This window comes from Myripristis murdjan, chromosome 5, assembly GCF_902150065.1.
Source record: "Myripristis murdjan chromosome 5, fMyrMur1.1, whole genome shotgun sequence".
Taxonomy (NCBI): Eukaryota; Metazoa; Chordata; class Actinopteri; order Holocentriformes; family Holocentridae; genus Myripristis; species Myripristis murdjan.
Genome location: NC_043984.1, coordinates 36,018,318 through 36,043,872, shown reverse-complemented (window position 1 = coordinate 36,043,872; position 25,555 = coordinate 36,018,318). Strand labels below are relative to the sequence as shown.

Here is a 25,555-nt window from a genome sequence, read left to right as displayed (position 1 = left end):
GGCGGCTGACGGGGCCGGGGCCCGACACCTGAGTCAGACCGCGGCTCTCGGCGCACAGCGGCTGCTTTAATAATTACTGATGGAAGAAACGGCCCTTTTTAACTCCGTGGCTTCACCTCCATGTTGTAAACTGAAGGATGACATCGTTTATATTTATTCAGATTCCTGTGCTGAGGTTTGTTCACGGACCGCAGCGACAGGAAAAACTCAGAATTCAATTCATTTAATTGTTAAATTTGGTGTTTTGGAAAATAATTCATACTTTAAAGGCCAGTAACAAATCCCAGAGTTTTCCCACCACTGAAACAGTGAAATTAACGGTGTTCATCCTTAAAAAAATTTAAAATTTAAAATTTAAAAAATTATAAATTTAAAAAAAAAAAAAAAAAAAATTTCACGGCAATTTTTCGTGTCCCATGATGGTCTGACGCTTTTTCAAACGCTTTCCCACCTTGACAGCCACACACTCTTGCTGGGAACACTGACCAGGCTCCTTAAAAATGAAAATTCAAGATGTTGAATATCAGCACAAATTATCAGCCAATGGTGAGTTTTGACCAAAAATATCATTAATCGTTATGGGCTTGCAAAAATCTGCATCAGTAAAACTTGTGGAGCGGTGGAGACGTGACGTAGCCGTGATTTGCTCTTTGTGCGACTAAATTTTCGCCTCGTTATCAAAAACAGTCCCATTAGCCCCCCCGGCCCCCGGCCCCCCCGCCCCCTCCCTGCCGTGTTTTAGCGCCGGGCCTGGAGGAGCTGCAGATGTGAATGGCTCATTGGATACACATTTCTCTGCAGCATTATGAGCATATGGCTGCTGGCTGACCCCAGGCTATCCTGGAGAAAACAGGACGGGACGAGGCGAAGCGACGCGAGCGGACGCCGAGCCGCCGGAGGAGCTGAAGGCCGGACGCTTTCCGGAGAAACACACTCCAAACAGGAAGAAAATATGGCCCAAAAAGGGACACGAAGCAAACACAACGATGCAAAGTGCAAAAACAGAAATACATTTTGGGGATTTTATTCATCAACAGTGAATGACCTTTAAAATCTGAAATGCTTCACAACACAAACATGATAAATGATGTGGTATTATCATTACAATTATCAGAACAATTAACTGAAATTTTATCAAAATTGCAATATGTCCAGATGCAATATCTAAATAGTAGGAGGTGCAGACTTATTAATTTATTTTTTTGATAAAGGTGGAATATGTGACAAAACATTGTTGTAAATAAAGTTTTATGGCGCTACAGAGATGCCTTGGACTACAAATTGTATTTTCAAGCTGTAAGAGAACATGTTTGTTTGAAAAAGGAAATTACAATGCAAAAATAATCATTTCTACTAAAATGGGGAATCATATCGCAATTACAATATCTGTGCCATTAAACACATTATAATTTTTTTTACCATATCGTTTATTATCGTATTATTGTTATTACTATTATTTATTTTTATTTATTAGTTTTTCTTTTGACATGGAGCAGGTTGGGATGTATATTCTGTTTCCAACAGTAATAAACAGCCGCAGCTGCCTGCAAATGTACAACACAAACATGTTTGTGTGCAGGAAAGAGCTTTTCTCATGGAATCTGTTTGTTTCTCATGGCAGTGGCTCCCTCTTGTGGTTAAAACATATAACACACAAGGACGGCACTGAAAACACACTCCTCTGTTGTGAACGCTTTAACTGGTCGAGTCAGACAACCACATCCCAGATTTAGTCTGAAATCATCACTTTTGCAGCACTGCATACAAAACTATCTAAAATATACAATTCAAATATTAGTGCCTGCTCGATAGGGGATTTTTGAGACTGATTTGATGATTGATGATTTAAAGGGAAAAAAAAATATAATAATAATATAATGAATTATTGAGCTGGAATGGAAATAGACCTTTTCTATGTGGATTTTGCACCGATATGACGATCCAAAGGCATGACGTAGGCTGCTTTCCTGAACAAATAACTTTATTAAGGAATATTCAGCATTATTATACACTGTCAACCAATTCTAGAAATTAATACTGAGGGGGGGAAATAAATAAATAAATAAATAGCTAAATATGCATCAGTACTGCTCAATACTGGTGAATTGCTGAGCATTTAAATAATTTTTAAAAAATGAAATGGCTACTATGGAGACATTATGATGGGAACATATGGTAGTCATTCCCACGCTAAATTATGAGTCAGAAGTTATGAGTCAGTTTTTATGTTGAAACCATTTCTTATGCAGATTTGGTGCAAAATTTAACCATTTTTGAGCCCTGGAGAATGAATAAAAATGGTCAAAATCCCTCCAAAATCCCACATTAGTACAACAAGACCTTGAGGAACACCACAGGAAAATTCATGCTTTGATTTGGTGTCAAACACTTTTGACGTTTGGAGATTTCTGTGAGAATTGCATTTTTCATTGATAGGATATCGAGTGTCTTGTGGTGGAAATGTGTCAGACACTGGCCCTTATTGTCAGTCTGTCTGGAGAGGCAGAGCTCCTCTGAACGGCCTCGCTCTCCAGTTTGTGTCTGTAAAGTTTGATGAGGCTGTGATTCTCCTAGAGGTCACTAGAGGTCATTTTCTACAGCGACGTCTAGTGGCCCTTTGCAGTCCATTGCAGTGTTTGAAAAAACTATTTCAATATTCAGGAGTAGAAAAAAGTGCATGATACTGTTTTTATCATTGTGTCTGACTTTGTGCAGCATCAGCGTGTAAATCAAACGTCACGACGGCAACGCAGAACAGGTTTCACATTTGGTCGGCGAGGCGAGAAAGGAGCGTTTTCTGCAGCCGTGACTGAGATCAGGTTACATCAAGGAGCAGTTAAACTGTGTGGCTTTTGATTCACTTTGTTTTATGAACCTTTAAGAATAAACTGATGACAGCCAGGTGAGTGTTGGCTCTGGCACTTTTTCCATGAAAGAGAGGATATTTTAGGGGAAATTCAACCTGTGTGACCAGAGAGAGCAGGAAGCAGGTCTTGAAGAAGGTTGAGAATAACCCTGTGACACGCAGTGCTGCGACTTCCTTTTTTATCCACTTTGACCCCACACATGTGGAGGATGTAAGCAGATTTCGGTGGTACGTGATTTTGCCACCCAGTTTAGTCTACCTCTGTCAGCTCGCCAGCGCCCCCGGCCTGGGCTTGGGGCGAGGAGGCCGGCCCGGGTCCCGGCTCGGGCCAGATCTCTGCTTGGCTCCCCTGGGTGAGGTTTGGGCCGCGGCGCCGGCTGGGTGGAGGGTCCCACCCAGGAGGATCTGCTCCCAGCGTGGGACGGCCCGCTCCACAGACGCCCAGTACCTCGTCTGAAACACAGAAACAACAGAAACAGTCTGAAAGGCTTCAGCTTCATCAGGCGGGACGAGAGGAGAATCAGAGAATTTAATGTTAGTGCCCCAACGATGTGGGATGTTTGAGATGGATACCGATTTTAGAGGGGAAAAATTCACAGAAAAACGATCCGGCAGCCGATACGGTGAATTATTGAACTGGAAGGACAACAGACTTTTTCCATGTGGACTGAGTAACGATTCTGCAGCGATACGACGATGCCAAGGTACTCAGAGGGCTTATTAAACTTATTAAAGAATATTCAGCATTATTATACACTGTCAACCCCAGGGACCAAACATCAATATAAATTGGGGGGGCCAAGTCCCCCCCAATGTTCAGGCACTCCAAAAATGCCCCCCCCAATATTGCTGGAATATATTAGCAATTCAATAGCAAATTCAATATCTGTCCCCCCCAATGTTGAAATGGTGGTTTTGGCCCTGGTCAACCCACTCTGGCAACGAACACTGAGAAAATACAGAAGTTACACACAGCTAAATAAACATCAGTAATGTTCAATATCAGTCAGTTATGATTTTGTGCAGGCGGATGCAGATTTCTAAGCTCGTCCAGTTTCATAACACTGCAAAAAGTCAAAATCTTACCAAGATTATTTGTCTTATTTCAAGTAAAAATGTCTTATTTCAAATTTTGTTCACTTGTGTCACAAGTAAAAATTTGCTTGTTCCATTGGCAAAATTTGTTTCTTGTTTCAAGCAAATTTTCACTTGTTTCAAGTAAATTTTCACTTGAAACAAGTTACTTCTGAGGTGATCATGTCTTATTTTAAGTGTAATGAGATATTTTGACTAGAAATAAGACATTTTTGACTTGAAATAAGACAAATAATCTTGGTAAGATTTGGACTTTTTGCAGTGAAGCTACCAGATTCTTCACTCTCGCTTTAAAACGGAGCCAGTTACAAATATATATCAGTGCACATCGGAGGATACGGATATATATCTGTGATGAGCCGATAATATCAGCTGATCTTATATATCACAACTAGCATGAGAATACAGAAATATATGGGCAAACTGCTGTGATGCAGATGTGCTGCAGCTAAAGATGATCTTCACTGTGTCATTTTTTTTTTCTTTTCAATCAAACGATTAATCCTGTTAGTCTGTGAAGTGTCAAAAATGCCAAATTATCATGCGAAGTGATCAGAGCCCCAAGTGAGGTCTTCAAAAGTCTTCCTGACTCTGATGAGCAGCCCAAAAAAAAAAAAAAAAGAAAATTAATTATTATAATGATAACCCAAAGTATTAATTTAATAAAGATTACGGATGGAGAGAAGTAAGACGAGCTGAGCCCTGGAATCAGCAGACGCTTGGCATACATTTTTACTTGCTAAATGACTAAATGATTAATCTGGGACTGTAATTACGATCGATTTTTGGTCATTCCAATAAACGAATTAAGAAACAAATTGTTTCAGCGGTCGTGTAAAATGACTGGACGCTGCCGCCTGACATCACATGACAGTGAGCTCTGAGCGGCCACAGTCATTTACATCAAACAGACTTTTATATCACACATATACAGATATTTATCAAAGATCAGAGACAAAACCAGCTCAGGACGAGGCGGGGCGAGGCGGGGCGAGGCGGGGCGGCGGCGGCTCACCTCCAGCTCCTGGACGTCCGGCCGTGGCCGCTGCACGTCCCTCAGACGCTCCTCCAGCTTCTGCACATCCTGTTGCAGTAAAGAGCAAATGGTGACTGTCGGCCCTCCGGTTCGGTCAAATCACAGAATTAACTCTTTAATTCAGGTTCCAGGACTCATGTGAAATCCATCAGAGAGCCCACAGGAGGCGCCACACACAAAAACTGTTGATTTGACTCTTTAACTGGGCGATAATTTATACCTGCAGGATGTAAAGACAATTCAAAAGGGCAATATTCCTGTGCATATAAGTTGTGTTTAGGTATACTTTTTTTTTTTTTTTTTTTTTTGCATATTCTCAATTTCTTATTTCTGTATTTATTGTAAAGTTTTTCTAGGATTAATGCATATATTTTAACAGATTTATAATGCCCACACTGTATTTTTATATGTCCTATTTCTTTTTCTGTTTCTTATCATTTCACTTATGCTTATAATATATTCTTCCCTTGAGAATTTGAATAACTGCAGCTGATCCAGTTCCCCCATCAGGGATCAATAAAGTGATTGTGATTGTGATTGTGTGTGTGGATGTGTAAGAGCATCAGGTGACAGAGGCTGACAGTGGGACACGCCTCAGTTTGTGAACATGAGAGAGTCCAGGAGCTGGAACAGGAGTCACACGGAGTTTAGAAAAGTCTCACGCTAAACTCCACACATTTCTTTTTAAGTTAATTGGTTAATTGACTTTTCCAAACCTGCTGCCTTCACTGTCTCCTCGTAAGCTCGTTCATCTGAGATCAGAGTCATAAATAACTTCACATGCGCACTTTTGGCTGAAAATAACAACCCAAACTGAGTCTGTGTGTCTGTATTTTGTCACTTTGTTTTCTCTGAGACCGAGAAACATCAGGTAGAGACTAAACCCTGGAAGTCCTGCCTGATGCTGACAACCACGGAAAAAACTAAGGCACTCTGTCTTTGAATGAGGCAAAATAATTATTTATCCCCTGAGTGAGGCGACAGGGTGTTCAGACTGAGAGTCAGTACAGGCTGGACTGACTCGCTGCCTTGCTCAGGGGGTAAATAATTATTTTGCTCCATTCAAAGACGGAGTGGCTCAGTGTTTTCCACGGTTTTCTGCATCAAGCAAGACTTCCAGGGTTTTGTGTCTAAGTGGACGTTCACCTGCCCCGCTACAGAGCACCTGTCCTATGAGCCTGGCTCCTGGTAAACAGCAGGAACCTGAGTTACTCTGCGGCCCAGCAGAGGCTCCGGAGCCGGGGAGCGGACCGTGAAGGCAGCATCACCTGCAGCAGAGCGCTGTTCCTGTCCCGGGCCGCCCGGGCCTCCTGCCGCCGGCCCCTGGGCCCCCCCGGCGGCTCCGCCCGGGCCTCCTGCCGCCGGCCCCTGGGTCCCCCCGGCGGCTCCGCCCGGGCCTCCTGCCGCCGGCCCCCGCGGCCCCCCGGCGGCTCCGCCCGGCTCTCCATCTGCCGCAGCAGCTCCGCCCGCCTGCCCAGACTGCCGGCAGGACAGCAGGGACACATGAAGCAGAGAGAGGACGGGGGACATGGTGGTTATTTATCTTAGGACAGGAGAGACGTGGCTCCAGGAGACACTTCCGGCGGGTATTTGATGAAAAATGTCTGAGAACCAGAAGGAAAACTCACATTTCCTCGTGTTTCTTGTGTAGCTCAGCTTCATCAGCCGCAGCCGACATGATGCCTGCAGAGGCTCCGACCTGCTGGAGCTTCCGCGTCAAGATCAGCCAGTTTCCACGGAGAGACCGGAACTCAGGCTGTTTCACCTTCGAAATAAAAGCCTACAATTTGCTTCTTTTTGTGTTGCTGGTGGAAAAGGAGGAGGAGGAGGAGGAGGAGGAGGAGGAAGAGGAGGAGGAGGAGGGCAGACACTGTGGCTGCTGCAGTTTGGTTTCGCCCCTACACAGGCTTTACATTAACAGACAATGAAAATGAAATGCACATTTTGTTTTATTGTCCATTACATCTCAGATACGGGCTTTTCCTCGGCTGATGAGCCTCCAGTTCCTGTGTTTCCTCTCAGTTTGTGCTGAAAGCTCATCATCATCATCATCATCATCATCATCATCAGCCAGAGGACCCTTCATGTTTAAAAGGGTTCAGAGTTCAGGAGTGGTAAAGTTGTGTTTTAGAGCTGTGATGTCTGTGTTTCAGATTTGCTGTGGACTGGAGTGATCATGTTTGTCCTCTCGCTCTCATCCTCTTCCTGTTCCTGTCTGTTTGGTTTGGTCGTGTCTTGTGAACTCATGCAGGCCGGGCAAACATGCATTTTTTTTCTTACTATATCCAATATATCAGCTGATGTAATAATTAGAATATAGATAGCCTGGGATATTAGCACACACAGCTGACAGTACCAACGAGTTTAAGGCATCAGAAGTATGGAGGAAAACACTGACCACTGCGTCTGTGTGTGCTGACAGCAGCAGGATGGAGCAAAAAAAGACCAAGAAGAAATCAGTGTGGAATATTTGCAACATAAAGAAATAGCCTACACCAAAATATTTTATTTTTCAACAATAAAAACTACATTTCCATTCACGACACAATCCGTTGTAGTTTTGTCTTTTTTTTATCTTTGCTTTCAGCTTTTATTTTGTATTATAGAGACATCCTGCAGCATGTGGTCGTTGGAGGGGGTTTATTTTGAAAGTTACAAACGGAAGTTGTCCTTCATGTTCGGGCCGGCTTGACGGTCTTTCTCTTGAGCGTCAGTAACCATAGCAACAAGGAAACGAGGGAGACTGTCGCCCCCTCCTGGTGGATTTACATTCTGCAGCCAGAAACTGTTCATAGATCCTCCTCCTCCTCCTTTTCTTCTTCTTCTTCTTCTTCTTCTTCTTCTTCTTCTTCTTCTTCTTCTTCTTCTTCCCTCCAAATTATTAACAGAGCTGCAGCCGTAGCCTATCTGAATATATTTAGCCTATGCTGTCATTAAGTCGCTTGTTTTTATACTTTTTTTTTTTTTTTTGAGTATTTTTAAAAGTTAGTAAGTTACTTGTAAGTGCATTTATTTGCTGTATTCTTGTATTCTGATGCATTTTAACTAACATGCTCTCCGTGCTCCCTGTGAGCATCAGGATCCAGACCTTCAGAAACTGACAGACTGAGAGGACCTTCACAGAAAAAAAAAAAAAAATAGCAAACATTAGAAAAGTATTTTTTGTGGTGGAATTTCCAAATTTCCACATTAAAGAATCTAATTATAATTATATGTGCAGGTCAATCTACAGATTCAAGAAAATGTATAAAGATAAAACAATTAATAAATATAGAACTTTAGTATAAAAATTAAATTATAATTTCTAGAAAGTGAAGCAACCAAATTCATTCTCTCTTTCTTTTACCTGTTTGGTTTATCATGTTGTTTGTCATTGTTTGTTTGTAATCTAAGTTGAGTTATAGGCAAATATAAGCTACGGCTTCAGCCTACGCCTTTTCGGTCCAAGTAGTTGTTTTTTTTTCCTTGTAATGGTTATGGTGGGAAAAAAAAGATTTAAGACCGAAATAAACTTATTCATACTAGTTTGGACTCTGTGCTCTCGTCCTTTCACGATTCCACTGTAAAGATCGCCTCTAAGAAAGTTTCTGTTTCTGAAAAGTAACTCTGGGACTTTTCAAATGACTTTTTACTTTGACTCGAGTAGATTAGATTTTCCCAGTCCACCCTTACCAAAAAGAAGTAAACTTCTAGTTTACCTTTCCAAGTATACTTAAGTGGAGTTTGAGTATACTTTATCAAGTATACTTTCCTTACCAAGTATACTTGTATTTATGTACTAGTAGTGTACTTACATATGTACTAGTTAGTATACTTACAAAGTATTCTTATACTAAAAGTACCCTGATTTGGCCCATTTTTGAGTATACTCGGGTAAACTTCAAGGTTACTTTACTTATATATAAGTATACTTAAATTATACTATTTCCTGTACTTGAGTTGTACTATTCTTTAGTTAAAGTAAACCATTCGTATACTCATTAGTGTACTTCAAGTACACTATTGCTTTACTTACTTTGCACATTTATAAACTTAAAAGTGCACTACTCTTTTACCTTCAATATACTTGAAATATACTTTACTTATACTTGATACAACAAGCCAGCTAATACAGTAAAATAACACTCCATGTTGCAAGCAGGTACAACATTTTTATATACTTGTACTAAGTTTTAACTACTATTGGATAATATACTTAAACTTAAAGTATATCAAGTATGTTGTACTTGGAGTATACTTAAACTTTGTCTGTGTACTTGTCAGTATAAACTAAGTATACTTTTGTTAATATATTCCTGATAGTACATTCAAAGTAATCTGAAAAGTATACTTACCAAAGTATTAGTTCACAGAAAGTATACTTAGTTCATAAAAAGTATACTTATAAGTATACTTGAGTATACTCCTTTTTGGTAAGGGCAGTCAGTAGCGGCCGGCGTGTCCTCCTGGATCTGCTGTCATTTTGAAACAACACTGACGTGCAGTCGTGCCAACATGCAGGCTTTGTCAGGTTTTAAAGGAGTATTCCAATGTTTTGCACAAAACCCCATTTTCCCAACGTCCCCAGACTGAGACCAGATGTTGGACACCATTTCCACCTCTGGACGTCCAGTGGTTCAGTTTCTGTGGGTAGCATTTTCTGTTAGCTTAGCATAAAGACTTGAAGTCTATGGGAGTTGTTAGCCCGGCTCCGTCAAAGTGAAAAGATAAACCTCACAGCTCTGAAGCGTCTGACTGAAAGACACATGGAAAGTTTTTTTCTCCAAAACAGTGGAATATTCCTTTAACCTTTGCTGCTCTGACAGGAGTGGGAATTGCACTGATGTGTGTGTGTTGCACTGTGTGTGTGTGTGTGTTGCACTGTGTGTGTGTGTGTGTGTGTGTGTTGCACTGATGTGAGTGTGTGTTGCACTGATTTGTGTGTGTGTGTGTGTTGCACTGATGTGGGTGTGTGTTGCACTGTGTGTGTGTGTGTGCGTGTGTTGCACTGATGTGTGTGTGTGTGTGTGTGTGTGTTGCACTGATGTGTGTGTGTGTGTGTGTTTTGTCATGTTACAAAAGAGGAAGGAACGGCCACCTTTCCAAAAAATGGGTCAATGAGGTGTTGCGCTGTGTGTGTGTGTGTGTGTGTGTGTGTTGCACTGTGTGTGTGTGTGTGTGTGTGTGTTGCACTGATGTGTGTGTGTGTGTGTGTGTGTTGCACTGATGTGTGTGTGTGTGTGTTGCACTGTGTGTGTGTGTGTTGCACTGATTTGGCTGTGTCACTGTGGGTGTGTGTTGCACTGTGTGTGTGTGTGTGTGTGTGTGTGTGTGTGTGTGTATTGCACTGTGTGTGTGTGTGTGTGTGTGTGTGTGTGTTTTGTTCCAGCTGCAGACAGACACACTTGTGGCCTTCGGGAAAGTCACCGTCTTCACCTTGATGAAGAAACCACAGGCGCCCCCTGCTGGTGGGAAGGTGTGGAGCTGCGCTGCCTCGCTCTGCCAGGTGGGGGCGCCAGAAGCCCCGCCTCCCCTGTGGCCCGCTGGGACTCGATCCAAAGAGCCGCCGCCCACCTTTTATCTTTACTTTGAGTTTGACTTCGTTTTCTGGGAGGTTTTTAATAATCCAAAATAAGGTTTAATTACACACACACACACACACACACACACACACACACACACACAGGATTATCAGGGTAGTGAGATCACAACAAAAGACCTAAATAACTGTATGAAGCCCAGAGATGATAATAAGGTGATTTATTTTTTTTTACTTTTTTAGGGCCCACACTGCAGCCTCTGTGTGTGTGTGTGTGTGTGTGTGTGTGTGTGTGTGTGTGTTCTAACATTCACACACAGGCAGACAGTTTCCATTTTGCAGCCTTCAAGCCGGAGGAAAGTGCAAACGTCATCAGAAAAAAAAAAGGAGCCCAGCAGATTACATCAAAACCCATATTTTATTTTATGTATAGCAATACCATTTACATATTAAATAACACTATAATAGAATGCTTTGATATAGCTTTCAACGAAACAAAAACATTTTTTCCTTCGTTTTTTGTCACGTTACAAAAGAGGAAGGAACGGCCACCTTTTCCAAAAAAAAAAAAAAAAAAAGGGTCAATGAGGAGGAAATAGTTCAGTGACGTACAGGAGAGAGAGTTTTTTCTATCGCACACGTCGACAACAGAACCGCAGCGTCCAGAGAACGGACAGCAGGGGGAGGAGCCAAACAGATAGAGGAGGTAAAGGAGGAAACGGAGGGAGTAACATCGTAATATCACAATCACTGCCTGGATGTCAATAATGTGTGTGTGTGTGGTGGGGAGGGGTGTGTGTGGGGGGGGTGAAGCTGGGAGCTGGAATGTGATGACGACCACGAGCTCGACGACGCTCACGCCGCCGCGTTCCACGTGTCCCGCCGCCAAAAAGCCACGCCGGGCGCAGACCGAACCAAACGGCTCCGCGGGAAAATATTTAAAAAAAAAAAAAAAAAAAAAAAAAAAAAAAGGTGTCATGAGAAAGCAGACACACCTTTTGCACGTGTGTGTTGGTTAAAATAAACTAAAAAAAAAATGGTAAAAAAAAAAAAAAAAAAAAAACTTTAAAGAGAGACTCAACAGCGGCCATTAAACCGCTGCTGCACCGCCCTCTAGTGGTGGTGCTGCACACCTGGCCACACCCACTCAGTGATGTCACAGCAGCTGCTAAAAATAAGTATTTTTTTTAATGATGAAGCATTATTGTGGATATTCAGTTACGTTTTGGTCACAAATAAAATGATTAATAATCTGTAAAACAATTTGTAATGTTAAAACTGAACATTTAACATGATAAATCTAATAATGAGTTTATAATAAATTTGTTAATTCTTTATGTTAAATTTCACACACATACAGAATCTCAAAGGTTACCCCTAATTTCACTGTTTTTTTTTTTTTTTTTTTTTTTGGTATGAATTAAAAGAATATATATCAAACAAATGTTAAACTCAAACACTAAAAAAGGTAATAAAATTATAAATATCTACTGTGGCATCTTTAAAGAGGAATAACTTTCATCTCTACTGATTATATATTAATGGACTAATTTTTAATTAGAATGACTTATTTTATTTTTCACTTTAATTTACTGTTCTGTTTCTTTGTATAACATTTTGCTGACGAGCGGTGACATCACTGAGTGGGTGTGGCCAGAAGTGCGACCCGCCTTGACGGTTTCAGCCGCTAGAGGGCGCCGCCGCAGACGTCTGGTTCCAGTTCACGGCAAATCGTTTCCGGGCGGTTCCCGTTGCCATGGCAGCAGCTGTGGCGTTCAGTGATGTCACGGCGTGGGCAGAGGAGCTGGTTTGAAGAACTTTATTGAAACGTCCATCGTGACAAAACAGCGACAGTGAGTAATGTGATGCATGTCTCCTGCCCCCTGCTGGATCCTATGAGCACTGCAGCGGCCGAGGCCTTCCAGCCGCTGAGCTGCTGAGCCGCTGGCGGTTTTGCACGGATGTTTTTGCCAGTTTTGAAAAAGTGGCGGTGATGTGATGAAGAGGTGATGCAGCTTCAGTGCAGCAGGTACAGAATATTTAGGACACTTTAGTACATTATGGAAAAAAAATGTTGTAAACTCAGAGTTTAAGGGGTTAAAGATGTCGTGTTCTGTATGTTTTTGTTTACCGTGCACAATGAACTTCAAACCTCATATATAATAAGTGTTATTTCAATTCTTTCCTTTTTTTTTTTTTTAAATTTGTCAACAAAAACTCCAGTTTCAAAGAATTCTCTGTCATTTATGTGACACTTCAGGCTTTATAGGGTTAATTAGAATATTAATCCTAATGAGCTGTGTTGTTGTTAATAAAGTTGTTGAAAAACGTTCCGGCAAAGCCACCAACGACCAACCGGGTGAGACTCGACTCGGCTCCCAAAACCAACGATTAAAAAAAACAAACTGAATCCCAAATCCAGAGCCACAAAGTTATTTTCACAATTCTTTTTTTTTTTTTTTTCATTTACTTGTGAAAACAGAACACGACGCGTCACTTCTCTCGACGCCAACAAGCTGCCTCCGCCGACGCCGTGACATCAGTCGAACGCCGCGGCCGTCGCCATGGCAACGGGAGCCACCAACGGGAGGTGATGCCGTGAAGCGAAGGGCGAACCCTTTAACCACCTTAACGTAAGAACTGCACAGGATTTTTCTTGGCACAGGATGCAAAATCAAAAATGTGGACAAAATTTAAAGAAGGAATAAATCAAAGAGGCGATGACACACTTCGTCCAACACACACACACACACACACACACACACACACACACACACACACACACACAGAGGATTCCAGAGGAGCAGAAGCGACGCGATGTGTGCATTTCTTCGTGTGACACTCTGCGCCCGGCAGGCGGCGGGAGCGACGTGGCGATCGGAGCGACGCGAGCCGACGTGTCGAGGCGAAGGCGGAAAACCTCCACCTGGGACTGTGAAAATAAAAGCCTTCGTTAGGTGACAGAAAACAGAGTAAATCAAGTGTCTGGCCTCTCTGCACACGAGTGGAGAGCTGAGTTCAAAAAACAAAAAAAAAAGGAGAGGAAATGCAGAGGAGAACCAGGGTGAGATCTGCGTCCCAGCCCATCACTTTATTCAAGATCAGTTTCAGTGTATCTCGTTTGCTGTGCGGTTACAGGAATCGATTCGATACCAAGCACACCGGAGGGGGGGAGGGGGAAGAAAAGAAAAGAAAAGAAAAGAAAAAACGAGGAGAAAAGCCTGTCTAACATCAGCACTGGATGACAAGGAGTCAAGTCTTTGGTAAAAAGTGAAAAACTCAGAATGCATCTCCCCCCGTCCCCTCCACACACACACACACACACACACACACACACACATACACACACACGCACACACGCACACACAAATCTGCTTCTACTGTCACTGTGCTGAGTGAAATCACTTTGCATTCACGCCACAAGTGTTCATGTCACGCCACCGATCACAGAGGTACAGAACATCATCAGAATCAAGAGCTTAAATTAGATACCGAACAAATGCAAATGTGTGGTTTGACGTGGAGGAGGAGGAGGAGGAGGAGGAGGAGGAGGAGGAGGAGGAGGAGGAGGAGGAGGAGGAGCGAATGCCGGTGCAACGAAAACAAGCAAACTGGAAATGACTTTGCGCCTCCAGAAGCCTGTCCTTAGCTTAGCTTAGGCCACCGAGGGGGAAAAAAAAGAAAAAAAGAAACCGGAGGAAATAAAAAGGAGCGTAAATGATGTAAATTCAAAGCGAGAGAGAGAGAGAGAGAGAGAGAGAGAGAGAGAGAGAGAGAGAGTGGAGTCTATGTACACAAGGCCTTGGAAGTTCGGAGTGACGGGAATCAGGATGAGCTTCGACCGGGAAAAAAAAAAAAAAAAAAACTTTCTGACGGGACGGGGAAGAAGAGAGGAGGGGGGGGCGAGTCGTTGCATCGTCATGTTGCAGGGCGTCGGGTGTTTAAAAAAAAAAAATGTGTGTGTGTGTGTGGTTATGCATGTGTGTGTGTGTCGTGTCGGATGACTTAGCAGCATACAAGAAAGATCCGGGAGCGAGCGGGGGGTCCGCTTCCAGACGGGCCGTGGAGTGGCGGTGATGATGGACGCCCCCGAGCGAGGAGGCCGCCAAGGACATGTTACAAAAATCACAACGTTATTATGATAAGGATATATTTATATATGTATACATACAGTATTTCCATATATTAAAAAGCATAATAATAATATGAATCATACAAAGAAATAATAATAAAAGTTCACAGTAGCAGTTGTTACACCACCTTAGGTTTTCTAATTCATGGGTGTGAATGGCTAATACAAAAAAAAAAAAAACAGCAGAAAAAAAAAAGGAGAAGTCAACATAAATCAGGGGGAAAGCGCTGCTTGTCTGTAGCAACAGGATCCATCTTTTAATTGTGGTGATACATGAGTGGTATATGAGTATTATAGATGATGAGCGAAGCAGAGCTGAAGCCGGGCAGCATCTGTTACTGAGGCATGCCTTCCTCGGTGCACTGTCTCAAATCACCCAGCAGGGGGCAGGCAACACGACGTTCTTCACAGAAGCAGTTGGTTTAAAATGGCCGAAAGCCGTGGAATGTCAAAAAAATAATCATTAAAATAAAAAAAACAACGGAAAGAGAGAGAGAGAGAGAGAGAGAGAGAGAGAGAACCTCAGAGCTTGAGTGGAGGAGAGCCGAGGGTCTCGGCTTCAGTTCTAGGCAGTAACACTGACATTAGATAGTGCAAACAAGAAAAGACAGAAGTGTTTCTCGTTGCCGTCGACGCCGTCGTGAAACTCAAAAACGCAGGTGCAAACCCTTCAGTAGGAGAACATTAAGACATAAAATGGCGAAAAAAATAAATATCAAAAACTTTTTATCAGTGTAAAAAAGTAATCAGGTTATTCATCTTAACCAAGAGTCTGGCAAAAAAGGCCTCAAAAAGTCTTGTCCACAAGAGTTCCTTGATGTTTTACAAAGTTTAAGTGCCTCCCTCCGCGGCGCGGGGCGGGGCGGGGCGGGGCGGGGCGGGGCGGGGCGGCCCCCCCCTCCGGCCCCCGGGGGCCCCTCACACCAGCGACTCCATGCTCTCGGCCTGGTCCGACTGGTCGGACATGGACGCCATCGTCCCGTTTATGTCCCTGGCCAGAAGACCGGAGCCGTTCTCCTTGGTGCTGACGAGGCTGAGCAGAGCTTTGTAAAGGTACTGGTACTGATCCTGCAGACAGACAGGCAGGCAGACAGACAGGCAGACAGAGGGAGTGAGGGAGAGAGAGACAGAGAGAGAGAGAGAGACAGGTTCAGTTTTTATTTGTAGACGTGCAACATTTTGTTTTTTCCTCCCATCAAGAACATTTTACTAAAACAAAACTAAAAAACTACAACTAGGAGGGAAAAAACATTTTGGTGAACTGAAATAAAAAATAATAAAAAAAAAAATACTAAAAAATAATAAAACATAATAAAAAATAAAAAATGTTATTGTAAACTTATAAAAAGTAACAAGAATTAATATGCATATGTCACAACATTTTGATGTGAAACGGAAAATGTTGCTCTCTCACTTCAAGAGCAAATTAGAGTTTAAATCTGAGAGGACGATGGAGCGTTTGAGGACCAAAACAGATGCGGACAAATCCCTAATATCAGGGAGTTCCAGCACAGCAGAGTTAAAACGGACAACAACTCACGATGTCCGTGAAGACGCCGGGCCTCATGAGGTTGATCATCTTGGCCACTTGGTAGACGTCGACGGCGCTCTCGCTCTCCAGCTGCTGCGACAGCGTGGTGAGGGCGCACAGCATGCCGGCCGACACGGCTCCCAACCTGCCAAACACACACACACACACACACACACAGGGCTCGGGGTTAGCTCCGCCCCCCTGCAGCAAACCCCTGCAGCATGCGCCTCCACCTGCTGAAAAGGTGTGCAGCACCTAAAGGCTGAACAAAGAGGGGGCATGTCTTATCTTGGCGTCTTGGGTGCTTTGCAAAACTCAAATATGCTCTACCTGCGATTGCTTTATTTTATTTTTATTTATTTATTTGTTTTTTATTTGATATGGACATCACAAATACATTGAGACTGTCCCAGTGGACAGACCAGATGCTTTTGCTTGGGTGATTGTAGCACACGTGTTAATTTTCAACACCAGTCCATAGGCGGCTTTTCTGAAAACACAGAGCATATATTCATATATATATATAAATTTCCAACAGCATTTGAAGGCAGCGTCTGTGTTTCTGTTACAAATCTTAGGGAATAATGAGGTACGTTTTGGACCCACAGTGCCATCATTTGGCTTCACAACACTCAGATTATGATTTAGTTTTTTAGTGGATTATTGCCATGTTGTGCCTTTTCAAAACTCCATAAAGAACTTGTTCCTGGACACTTTAGATGCTTTGGAGGAGACTACCATCGAGCTGTGCTGCCTAAAGGCCCATTCATACCCTTTTTTCGTCCGTCTGTCCGTCCTATACGTGTATACCCTTCATACCTCCGTACGTCTTTTGTGTTGGCGTTAACACAACACTTCCTCTAGATGGCAGTGCCGAGCGCCAATAAACCGGCATTAATAAAACAAGAAGTCCTTTTATTGTATTTGGTCCCCAAAAGTAAAAGAAAACAAAATGCGTCGGTGGAACGTGAGGCCACTAAACCTCAGCTGCCCCTTCATTGGGGAATTTCGGTGTTTGGTGCTGCCAATGCGGGAGATGGATGACGAGTGGCATTTCCAGTATTTCAGGATGTCCGCCCCAACTTTTGACACGTTGAAACACCGCGCTCCATTTTTAAATGCCTTTGCAGATCTTCTTCGTGACTCTGGTGATTTGATGACAATAGGCCCGTTTCCACCGCCGGAACTTCAGGTGAATTTTACGGGGCCGGGGCCGTTGTCGCGTGTCTCCACCGCAGGAACCACCAGAGAGTTCCTGAACTTTCACAGGGGCTAAAAAAGCCCCGGTCATGGTCGCGCAACCGCCTGGTAACTTTACAGGAACCTTCCTCCTACTCGGCCCTCTCAGTGGAGACACAGCAGGTGAGAGGGCCGAGCGAGAGGACGTTCCTGTAGCAGCTCCTGCCCCCCAAATACGACCAGGAACCTTTTGGTGGAAACGGGCCTATTCTGGACTATAAACTCAATACTGCCCCGGTGGTATTGCTCCGTTTCGTCCGTAATCGTAAGCTCCCCCGCTTCGTGCAAAATGACGGACGAAATGATCGGACAGGGCGGACGAAATGCTCTGTCCATCTCTGTTTCCGTCTTTTACGTGGGTATGAATGGGCCTTAACTCACTGCCCACCGTGTGCACACACACCCCTCACTGCTGATTTGGCTGACAAACTTTCATTGTTAGAGTAACTGCTCCTTTAAAGTCTCGCTCAGAGGCGCCTCATCGGTGGCCAACAGGGGGACTGAACCCTGATCCTCCGGCTGGGGGTCGACCTCATTATCTCCTTGGTCATGAGGGGCCGGCAGGTCTGCAGGTTTCCATTCCAACCTGGTGACATGGTTGCTTCTGCAGTGCATAGTTGCTTACAAAAATGTGTGATGTCACCAAGCGGCTTTTGAAAATAAGCACAAGACAATTGGAATCCATTCAGAAGCTCAAACCGAGGCCATGACCCCTCGGCTACGCTGAACACGTAACGCGAGTTTAACGAGTTTATGTGCCGAGGAATGAGTCTTTTTACCGGCTCCACCTGCGGCGCACGTTCGGCGTAGAGCTGCGTCATAAGTCATGGACAAAACTAAACAGTGAGCGCTCATTTCAGGATTTTGTGGGAGCGTGTCTTCAGTTTTTGGACCGAGCGCGGCGCAGAGTTTGTGAGATATGGGTTAGTTACCATCCACAGCCTGCAGCAGGGATGAAGGGATGAAGTTACCAAGCGACCGCCAGCTGGTGCCGGTACAGGCAAAATACGTGCCGACAGGGTGATCAAAGCGAGAGTCACTTCCTGTGTGCTGGCAGTCTGAAACAGAGACACTTTACGAGCCATTTCTGTGCAAAACGGCCGTGCACACCTCGCATTAAAAAATATAAGAAAAACGAGCGGACAGACTGGTCTATTTTTACGTTTCCTTTACTTTTCCTTGTGGAGCGGATCTCTGCAGCGCATGTGCACCGCTTGTGTCATGCAGTTGTCAAAGGACGTCCTGCCACCCGGTCAAGGTCCTGTAAGAAGACAAGATCCCAACGTAGACCCCTTTTACTTTTGCTCGTGCAGGTTTGCATTCTACAGCCGGCGCTGGAATCCCTTTGCATTTTGTGGAGCGTCACATCAGATCAGATTTGTGAAAGTGCGAATCGGCCTGGAGCCAGTTCCTACATGAACACATGCCAGCGACAACTTCCCATCTGTCGCTGGATGTTTTGACAGCAACCATATACGTTATTAATACGTGTGATCAAACCTCGAACGACATTTTTTTTTTTTTTTTCTGGTTTGGAAGAAATCCAGAGATGGGAACAAATTCTGCACTTCAAAATTCCTGTGTTTTTTTTTTTTTTTTTTTTGCTGCAGACGCACCGCCCCCTGAACGCCTGAGATGGTGGATCAGTAGTGCCACCTCTGAGACTCAAGATTTATTAGTGAGCGAGACCATGTGGGGGAACGAGAGCCCAGCCCGGGCCGAGGCTCCTCGGAGAACGCCGGGTCGCCTTCACAATGTAAAGGGTCTCCTCTTCCATTAGCGGGCCTGTCAAGAGCGCCGGAGAAACAGCGGCTAACAACCACGCTCGGCTGAATAACGAGCGCGCAGACAATTAGGACGGACGTCTAACCGACATCCTCCGAGGTGCCTGCGAGCCGGCCGCGCCATGGCAACCGCGTGAAGTGCTCAATTAGTCACTTTCTTCTCCGGGACGAGACAAGCAATCTTCATTACTCTAATGAATAAACATGAGCGAAAGCCGGTGAATTCAAAAACACTAATGTGTGTCAGCTCTAAAGACACCTTCATTATCTGTAATTGGGCAGTTTGCTGGCGTACCTTCTGCGGGGTGAGGCGGCGGCGGTGGGGGGGGGGGTGTCACTTGTTGGAAATGACTCTTTACAAGAAAGACACTGAGCTGAGTTAGGAAGCCAGAGATATTTATAGTCCAGTCAGGCACTTGTCCATACGCCTGTTTGTCAGAAAAAGTTTTTATCTTCTCATCGTTTTGCGGCGAGTTCACAGCAGAGACAGCCGAATGTAACGTCAGATGTTCCCTGACCGTCCAAAAACTACGGGAATATCCTCTTTTTTTTTGTTTGTTTGTTTGTTTCCCCATGTGCATCCATAAGGAAACTGGAAGACTGCAAAGTGGAAAGAAATGCAATCTCATTTATACATGATTTGTTGCAGGAGGAAAAACCACGTTAATATGGAATACATAAAGCAAGGCTGGGAAACAGAACTGGGTATGGGAATGGCAGAGGACATCTGGGAGGAAAGCCCGAACACTCGCTCTCTGAACGCTCGGCGCTGCTTGGTTCAGTTCAAAACCCTGCGTAGGTTACACGACTCGAGGGTTACGTCACATAAAATCTTTCCAACAATGTCACCCAGCTGCGAAAAATGTAATCAGGCAGATGCAGACTTACTTCACGCTCCAAATTAGAAGACTTTTGGACGGCAATATTTTCATTCTTCTCAAAGTTTTTTTTAAGATTACAGTAAGACCAGAGCCGCTCTTGATTATATTGAGGCCGTCTTCTGTCTTACGGCCTCCTATGTGGGAAAAAAAAACTTGTCCTCTTACACCGGAAAACGAAAGAGGCACCAACGTTTAGGGCTTGACTGACACCTTCCATTTGGAGAGGATTCGATATGCTCTTACAGGCTGGAGGACTTCAAAAAGATTTGGGAACCAGTGATCTCACATTTAAATAAGATATAGCACAGCTGAGTAGCACTTGAGGTTGGGGTGGGAGTTAGAGGTCTCATTACTTTTCATTTAGTTTATGTACTTTTTTCATATTATACTTGTATACTACATATTAAACTGGAACTATGAGCAGCTCTTGGTCCCGCAGGATGTGTTCACTCCCCTAAACATTTATCCACTGACACGCAAAATTAACTACAAGAAATTTACCTGCTGAGATGTCGTTTTTTTTTTTTTTGTTGTTGTTTTTAATGAGACAAATGGAACAGGAACCAGTACCAGTCCTGCTCTGGTCTTTCTTCACCTGCTCCCACTTGGCTTTAGGGTCGATTTTAAGGCTCTGCTGTGTGTTTTTGAAGCTCCTGGCCCTCGGCTGCACGCTGTAGCTGTGGCTGTAGTTTTTTTTTTTAATGTGCCTTATAAATAAATTTGACCTCTTTGTGTTCATGTGAGCGTCATAATCCTGGAAACTCAGAATTCACAAGCAATAAAAAGAGAATTGTTCCTAAAATTTTACCCCTGGAGAGGTGTAACTTCACATGATTAAAACCTCCACATGATTAAAATAAAACTTCTCCTGCCCAGACAGCATCCACTTAATTCACACCGGGATTCAGAGCATGATACATTTTTGATTATAAAATTTTAAAAAATCCACTTTTAATCATTGGAATGAACGCCAGATTTTTTTTTCAGCTCTGTGTTTTTCAGATTATTTGCTACCTTCTTGTTTTAAATATATTTTCCCTACAAGTGTTTGGTATCTGTGTGTGCAGACTCAGGATCTCTCTGGAGGAGTCGGCGTCTCTTAATGGGTTTCCAAATAAATGGAATTGAAATTCGGCGAGCGTGAGCCTCTTGTGCTAATATTTGTACGTAACAGTAATGACGGCAGTTTAGCTGGTGCAATTTCTAGAAGAGATTATTAATAAGCACTTCATGTCAGTCTGCACAGGAGCAACCAGGTTTTTTTTTTTTTTTTTTTTTTTTTTTTTTCCCAATTTCAAACCTCATTGCTCGACTCAGCCAAAGGAAGATGTTTAAAAAGACATGAAACACCAGCAGCCAGCAGCCGTTATTATGAGGTGAGCCTGTACAAACAGCCAGCAGCAGAACAGCGGCTCGAGTTCCCACAGCGTAATGATTCATCACAATTATCATGCAGCACAAATCCACTCAGCTTCTCTAAACTGATCATTTGTAGCTGCAATGAATCCTTAACGGAGGCCGAGCCGGCGTAACGCGGCAGAGGGGCGGAGCTACTGACTCGTCGTGGACGATGGTGGGGCCGTCGCGCGAGGCCGCCTCCTCCTTGATGACGTTGATCAGCTCGAAGGTGCTGCTGATGGGGGCGTCGGGGTTCGGCCACTTGGGGCACTGAAAGTGACGCACCTCCAGGACGTAGTCATCCTGCAGGACACACACACACACACACACACACACACACACACACACACACACAGAGAGGCACATTGTCACACAGCTGCAGGACATCACACTGAATGCCATTCTGCTTCACAACAGCGCCACCATCACAGAATATAATCCCTAACCTGCGTCTGACTGCTGCGATGGCGGATTAGGGCTGGAAAGGTATTCCAAGAAAAAAAAAACTCTATTAAATTAAAACTCTGAAGATTAAATTCATAAATATATGAGAAAAAAAAAACTGGTTATTTTCTGAGATTCAAGTACTAAATTTATGAGAAAAAAAATTATGGATTTTTTTAAAAATTAAGTTTAATATAAGTAGTAATATAATTAGTAATTTAAGTAGTATTAGCATTAATACTAATAAATATCCCAAGAAAAACACTCCCAGATTAAATTTGCAAATTTACAAGAAAAAAACTCACAAATTTGTGAGCAAAAAACTTGAAAATTCTGAGATTATGAAGTCACAAATTTACAAGAAAAAAACTCGGAAAAAAAAAGTTTGTTTTTTTGGTCAAGCAACCACACGCCACACTAACCTCATCAGATCCTGCTTTGCAGTGGGATTCAGGAACAAGGAAATTTACGAGAATAAAATCACAAATTTAGGAGAAAAAAACCCTCAAAAATTCTGAGATTATTGAGTCACAAAACTCTAATTCTGTAATTCTGTGATTCAAGTTGTAAATTTATGACTTCAATCTCGGACAATCTGAGTTTTTTTCCTCTGAATTTTAGTCTTAGGGAAAACTTCTTATTCATAAAGTTAAATCCTCCAGTGTCCTCCCCTATATAAGTTTTTTTTTTTTTTTCATTTTAATAGAGTCCCCTAAATTAATAATAAATGCACTTGCTGCCAAATATCTAACTAATGTATTGAGTGTATTTCTGAATTTTTGTATATAATGATCAATAATAAAAAAAAACAAAAGCACACACCATTTCCTGCACCCGCTTCCCTCTGCCCATCTCTCTCTCTCTCTCTCTCTCTCTCTCTCTCACTCTTTCTCACTCTCTCTCTCTCACACACACACACACACACACACTCACACACACTGACCTGCGTGGCCTCCAGGATGAAGTCGTGGATGCTGATCTGCTCCTCGTTGGACAGACACAGTCGATCTTTACTGATCAGGGTGACAGTGAAGGCCTCGCAGTTCATGGCCTCCTCCCGGCTGGGCCAGTACACAAACTCATCCTCCGCCTGAGGACGCACGCACACACACACACACACACACACACACACACACACACACACACACACACACACGCACACACACAGGGTCTTAATGCTGTTACTCTGCACACCCTCTTGCTGCTGTCATCCATCCATTTTCCTGCTGGTTGGATTCAGTTCTTTCAGCTGACTGTTCAGTGATGTTGACTACAAAACTATTATTTATACAAAGATGAATTAAATCAGAATTAACCAAACCACTGAGATTATTTCTGCCTCCGAAAAAAAAAAAAAAAAAAAAAAAAATTCCATTCTACAAATTCATGTCAACATTCCTATATTCTACTTCATGTTCCAGTGCTGGAATGTCAGTTGTCACATTTCTGATATTTGCTCAGAGAGCCTCGACTAAAAATCAATAAATAAAACCATAAAGTCATGTTTGATGTATTGAGTCCCCGGAGGCTTTGTTGTCCGCTGTCGTTGTTTTAATAAGACAGTGAAAAACCTCTGCTCGCTGGCTATTTTTTTTTTTTTTTTCCACAAACCAGGAGGAGGGAGCTTCCCATCGACGCAGCGTAAACACTGTGAGAGCTTACAGCACCATCTAGTGGCTGTGAGGTGCCAGTGCATTTCTATGAAAGACAGCAATAGGAAAATGTGCTGGATTCCAGTCAAAGTTTCATTTTTTTTATTTTAATTTTTTTTTTTACAAACTTCACATGTGAACCCAATTAACCACCTGAAAACTATTTAAAAGATGAAATGATTTTTTGAAATTTAATTTATTTCCTTATATTTGACTCCCCCTCGTTGTAACTACCAGACAAATCTGTTTAAATCTGGACTTTCCTGCGATGAAACACACCTGTCAGCTGATCAGTGTGAAGGAAACTGAAACACAAAGTGATTTTCAGCTTCAGTTTCTCCCAAATCCCTCAGCAGAGAGAATCTGCTCTCCTCCCGCGTCTGAATGGTGATGTTACAACACCTTGTTTGCAAAATTTCACTTGTTTATGTCAGATATGAACATCCAGTTTTTATTTTTAATGAAGTTTTTTTGGTGCTCGATATCCTGAAACATCCTGTGCACTATTTTAACAACTTTCAGTGATTTAGTTTTATTTTATTTTATGAAATAATTGAGCTGTTTGCATGTCCAGTGTGCAGCGTAAATCAACAGCACCACCCTCTCTGTCCAGCAGAGGGCGGTCTTACTGCACATTTGGACAACATGTTGGTGTCAGCTTTCACTCTGACTGACTGCCTTGCTCAAGAGTTATACTGCAGCTGAACAACGGGAACGCATTTAAGGACTTTTTTTTTTTTCAAAGGGATACAGAAATAGGTCCAGAAATATCAAAATATCTGCATATTCTCTAATTAAAACTAATTTTTATACATGTGGATTCATGTAATGACCTTCTTATGTCTCGTTAACATCTTTGTAAAGGTTTTGAAAAGCTCAAATTAAATGTGTCATCATTTAATAGATTTAGAAACATTATTTTTCATCATTATTATTACCATGTGATGTTTTCCACCATTCTATTTCAAATCACAAATTTAATCTGTCTTTTGTCATCTTGATAGTTGGTTGTTCCCTTACTTTTTTTTAATTTACTTTAATTTATTTATTTTTAAGGTTTATGCTTTGAAGACCTACACTGGCTTTAGTGTTTCATCCCTGAACAAATAAAATGAAACTATTAAATCTATCAGTTTCTGTATTATCTTCATATTCATGCCAAAACTTTATATACTTTATTATATTCTTTATTTATTCTTTATTTTTTTATTCTTTATTCTTTATTTTTTATTCTTTTTTTTATTTTTATTTTTTTTTCTTTATTTTTTATTCTTTATTTTTAATTTTTTGTTTATTTAATCTTGTAATCTGTGGATACTGCTGAAAAACTGCGAATTTCCTTCAGGATGAATAAAGTATCTATCTATCTATCTATCTATCTATCTATTTATATATATATCTAAAACAAACACATGGAGAGTGTTTGTAAGAAAGTGGACTGCTCTGTGTGTGTGTGTGTGTGTGTGTGTGCATGTGTGTGTGTGTGTGTGTGTGTGTGTGTCGCCCACCAGTCCGTGGTTGGCGGGCAGCATGACGATGATCTGCGCGTTGTGGTCCCAGATCATCCTCCAGAAGTCTTTCGTGGTGTGAGGCAGAGGATGCTGGGTAATGATGAACTCGTTGCTGCGGTAGTAACCCTGCCGTGTGAGACAACAGGTGAGCAGGTGAGACACTCACACACACCTGAGGGCGCAGCAGCACACCTGGCTGACCTCGGCACTACAAAAAACACGGTTCAAACATCTGCACTTACGAGAAAAGTGAATTTGGGATTTTGTTTGGTTTTTTGACGCCAGAGATTGCCTATCTCTACACTAATATCTGAGGCCACCTCCAGGGGGCGGCGTAGAGCATTAAAACTGGGCCAAGCAGAACCAAATGAACAGCAGTCAATGGGACTTTTCCTGGAAAATCAGCTCTTTAAATGATTTGTTTTCACTTCTATTAGCTTATAAATAGATTTTTTTTTTTTTACACAT

At 42.6% G+C, this 25,555-nt stretch overlaps 2 protein-coding genes across 3 annotated transcripts in view; both read right to left on the bottom strand.

The window, feature by feature from the left end:
- Window positions 1-1,022: 1,022 nt before the first annotated feature.
- On the bottom strand, window positions 1,023-6,748 carry cep15 (centrosomal protein 15). The gene is made up of 4 exons (XM_030050810.1): window positions 6,626-6,748; window positions 6,266-6,476; window positions 4,977-5,045; window positions 1,023-3,319 (listed from the first exon to the last, which is right to left on the bottom strand). The coding sequence occupies exons 1-4, from the start codon at window positions 6,673-6,675 to the stop codon at window positions 3,131-3,133; spliced, it is 519 nt and encodes a 172-aa protein (XP_029906670.1). The 5' UTR covers window positions 6,676-6,748; the 3' UTR covers window positions 1,023-3,130.
- Window positions 6,749-14,909: 8,161 nt separating this feature from the next.
- Window positions 14,910-25,555, bottom strand: part of LOC115358974 (receptor-type tyrosine-protein phosphatase gamma-like) — a 528,184-nt gene continuing 517,538 nt past the window's right edge. For both annotated transcript variants that reach the window (XM_030051157.1, XM_030051156.1), the window contains 5 exons: window positions 25,085-25,213; window positions 22,868-23,014; window positions 21,641-21,783; window positions 16,188-16,323; window positions 14,910-15,715 (listed from right to left, as the gene is read on the bottom strand). In XM_030051157.1, the coding sequence (XP_029907017.1) occupies window positions 15,566-15,715; window positions 16,188-16,323; window positions 21,641-21,783; window positions 22,868-23,014; window positions 25,085-25,213 (705 nt within the window). In that variant the 3' untranslated portion in view covers window positions 14,910-15,565. The remainder of the gene's footprint in view (window positions 15,716-16,187; window positions 16,324-21,640; window positions 21,784-22,867; window positions 23,015-25,084; window positions 25,214-25,555) is intronic.

Excerpts from the sequence above, each read along its gene's own strand:
- cep15 (XM_030050810.1), bottom strand. The coding sequence starts at position 6,675 with ATGTCGGCTGCGGCTGATGAAGCTGAGCTACACAAGAAACACGAGGAA. Across the intron at positions 6,477-6,625 it reads CACAAGAAACACGAGGAAAT|TCTGGGCAGGCGGGCGGAGC; the intron begins GTGAGTTTTCCT and ends TCCTGCCGGCAG. Across the intron at positions 5,046-6,265 it reads GGAACAGCGCTCTGCTGCAG|GATGTGCAGAAGCTGGAGGA; the intron begins GTGATGCTGCCT and ends TTACTGCAACAG.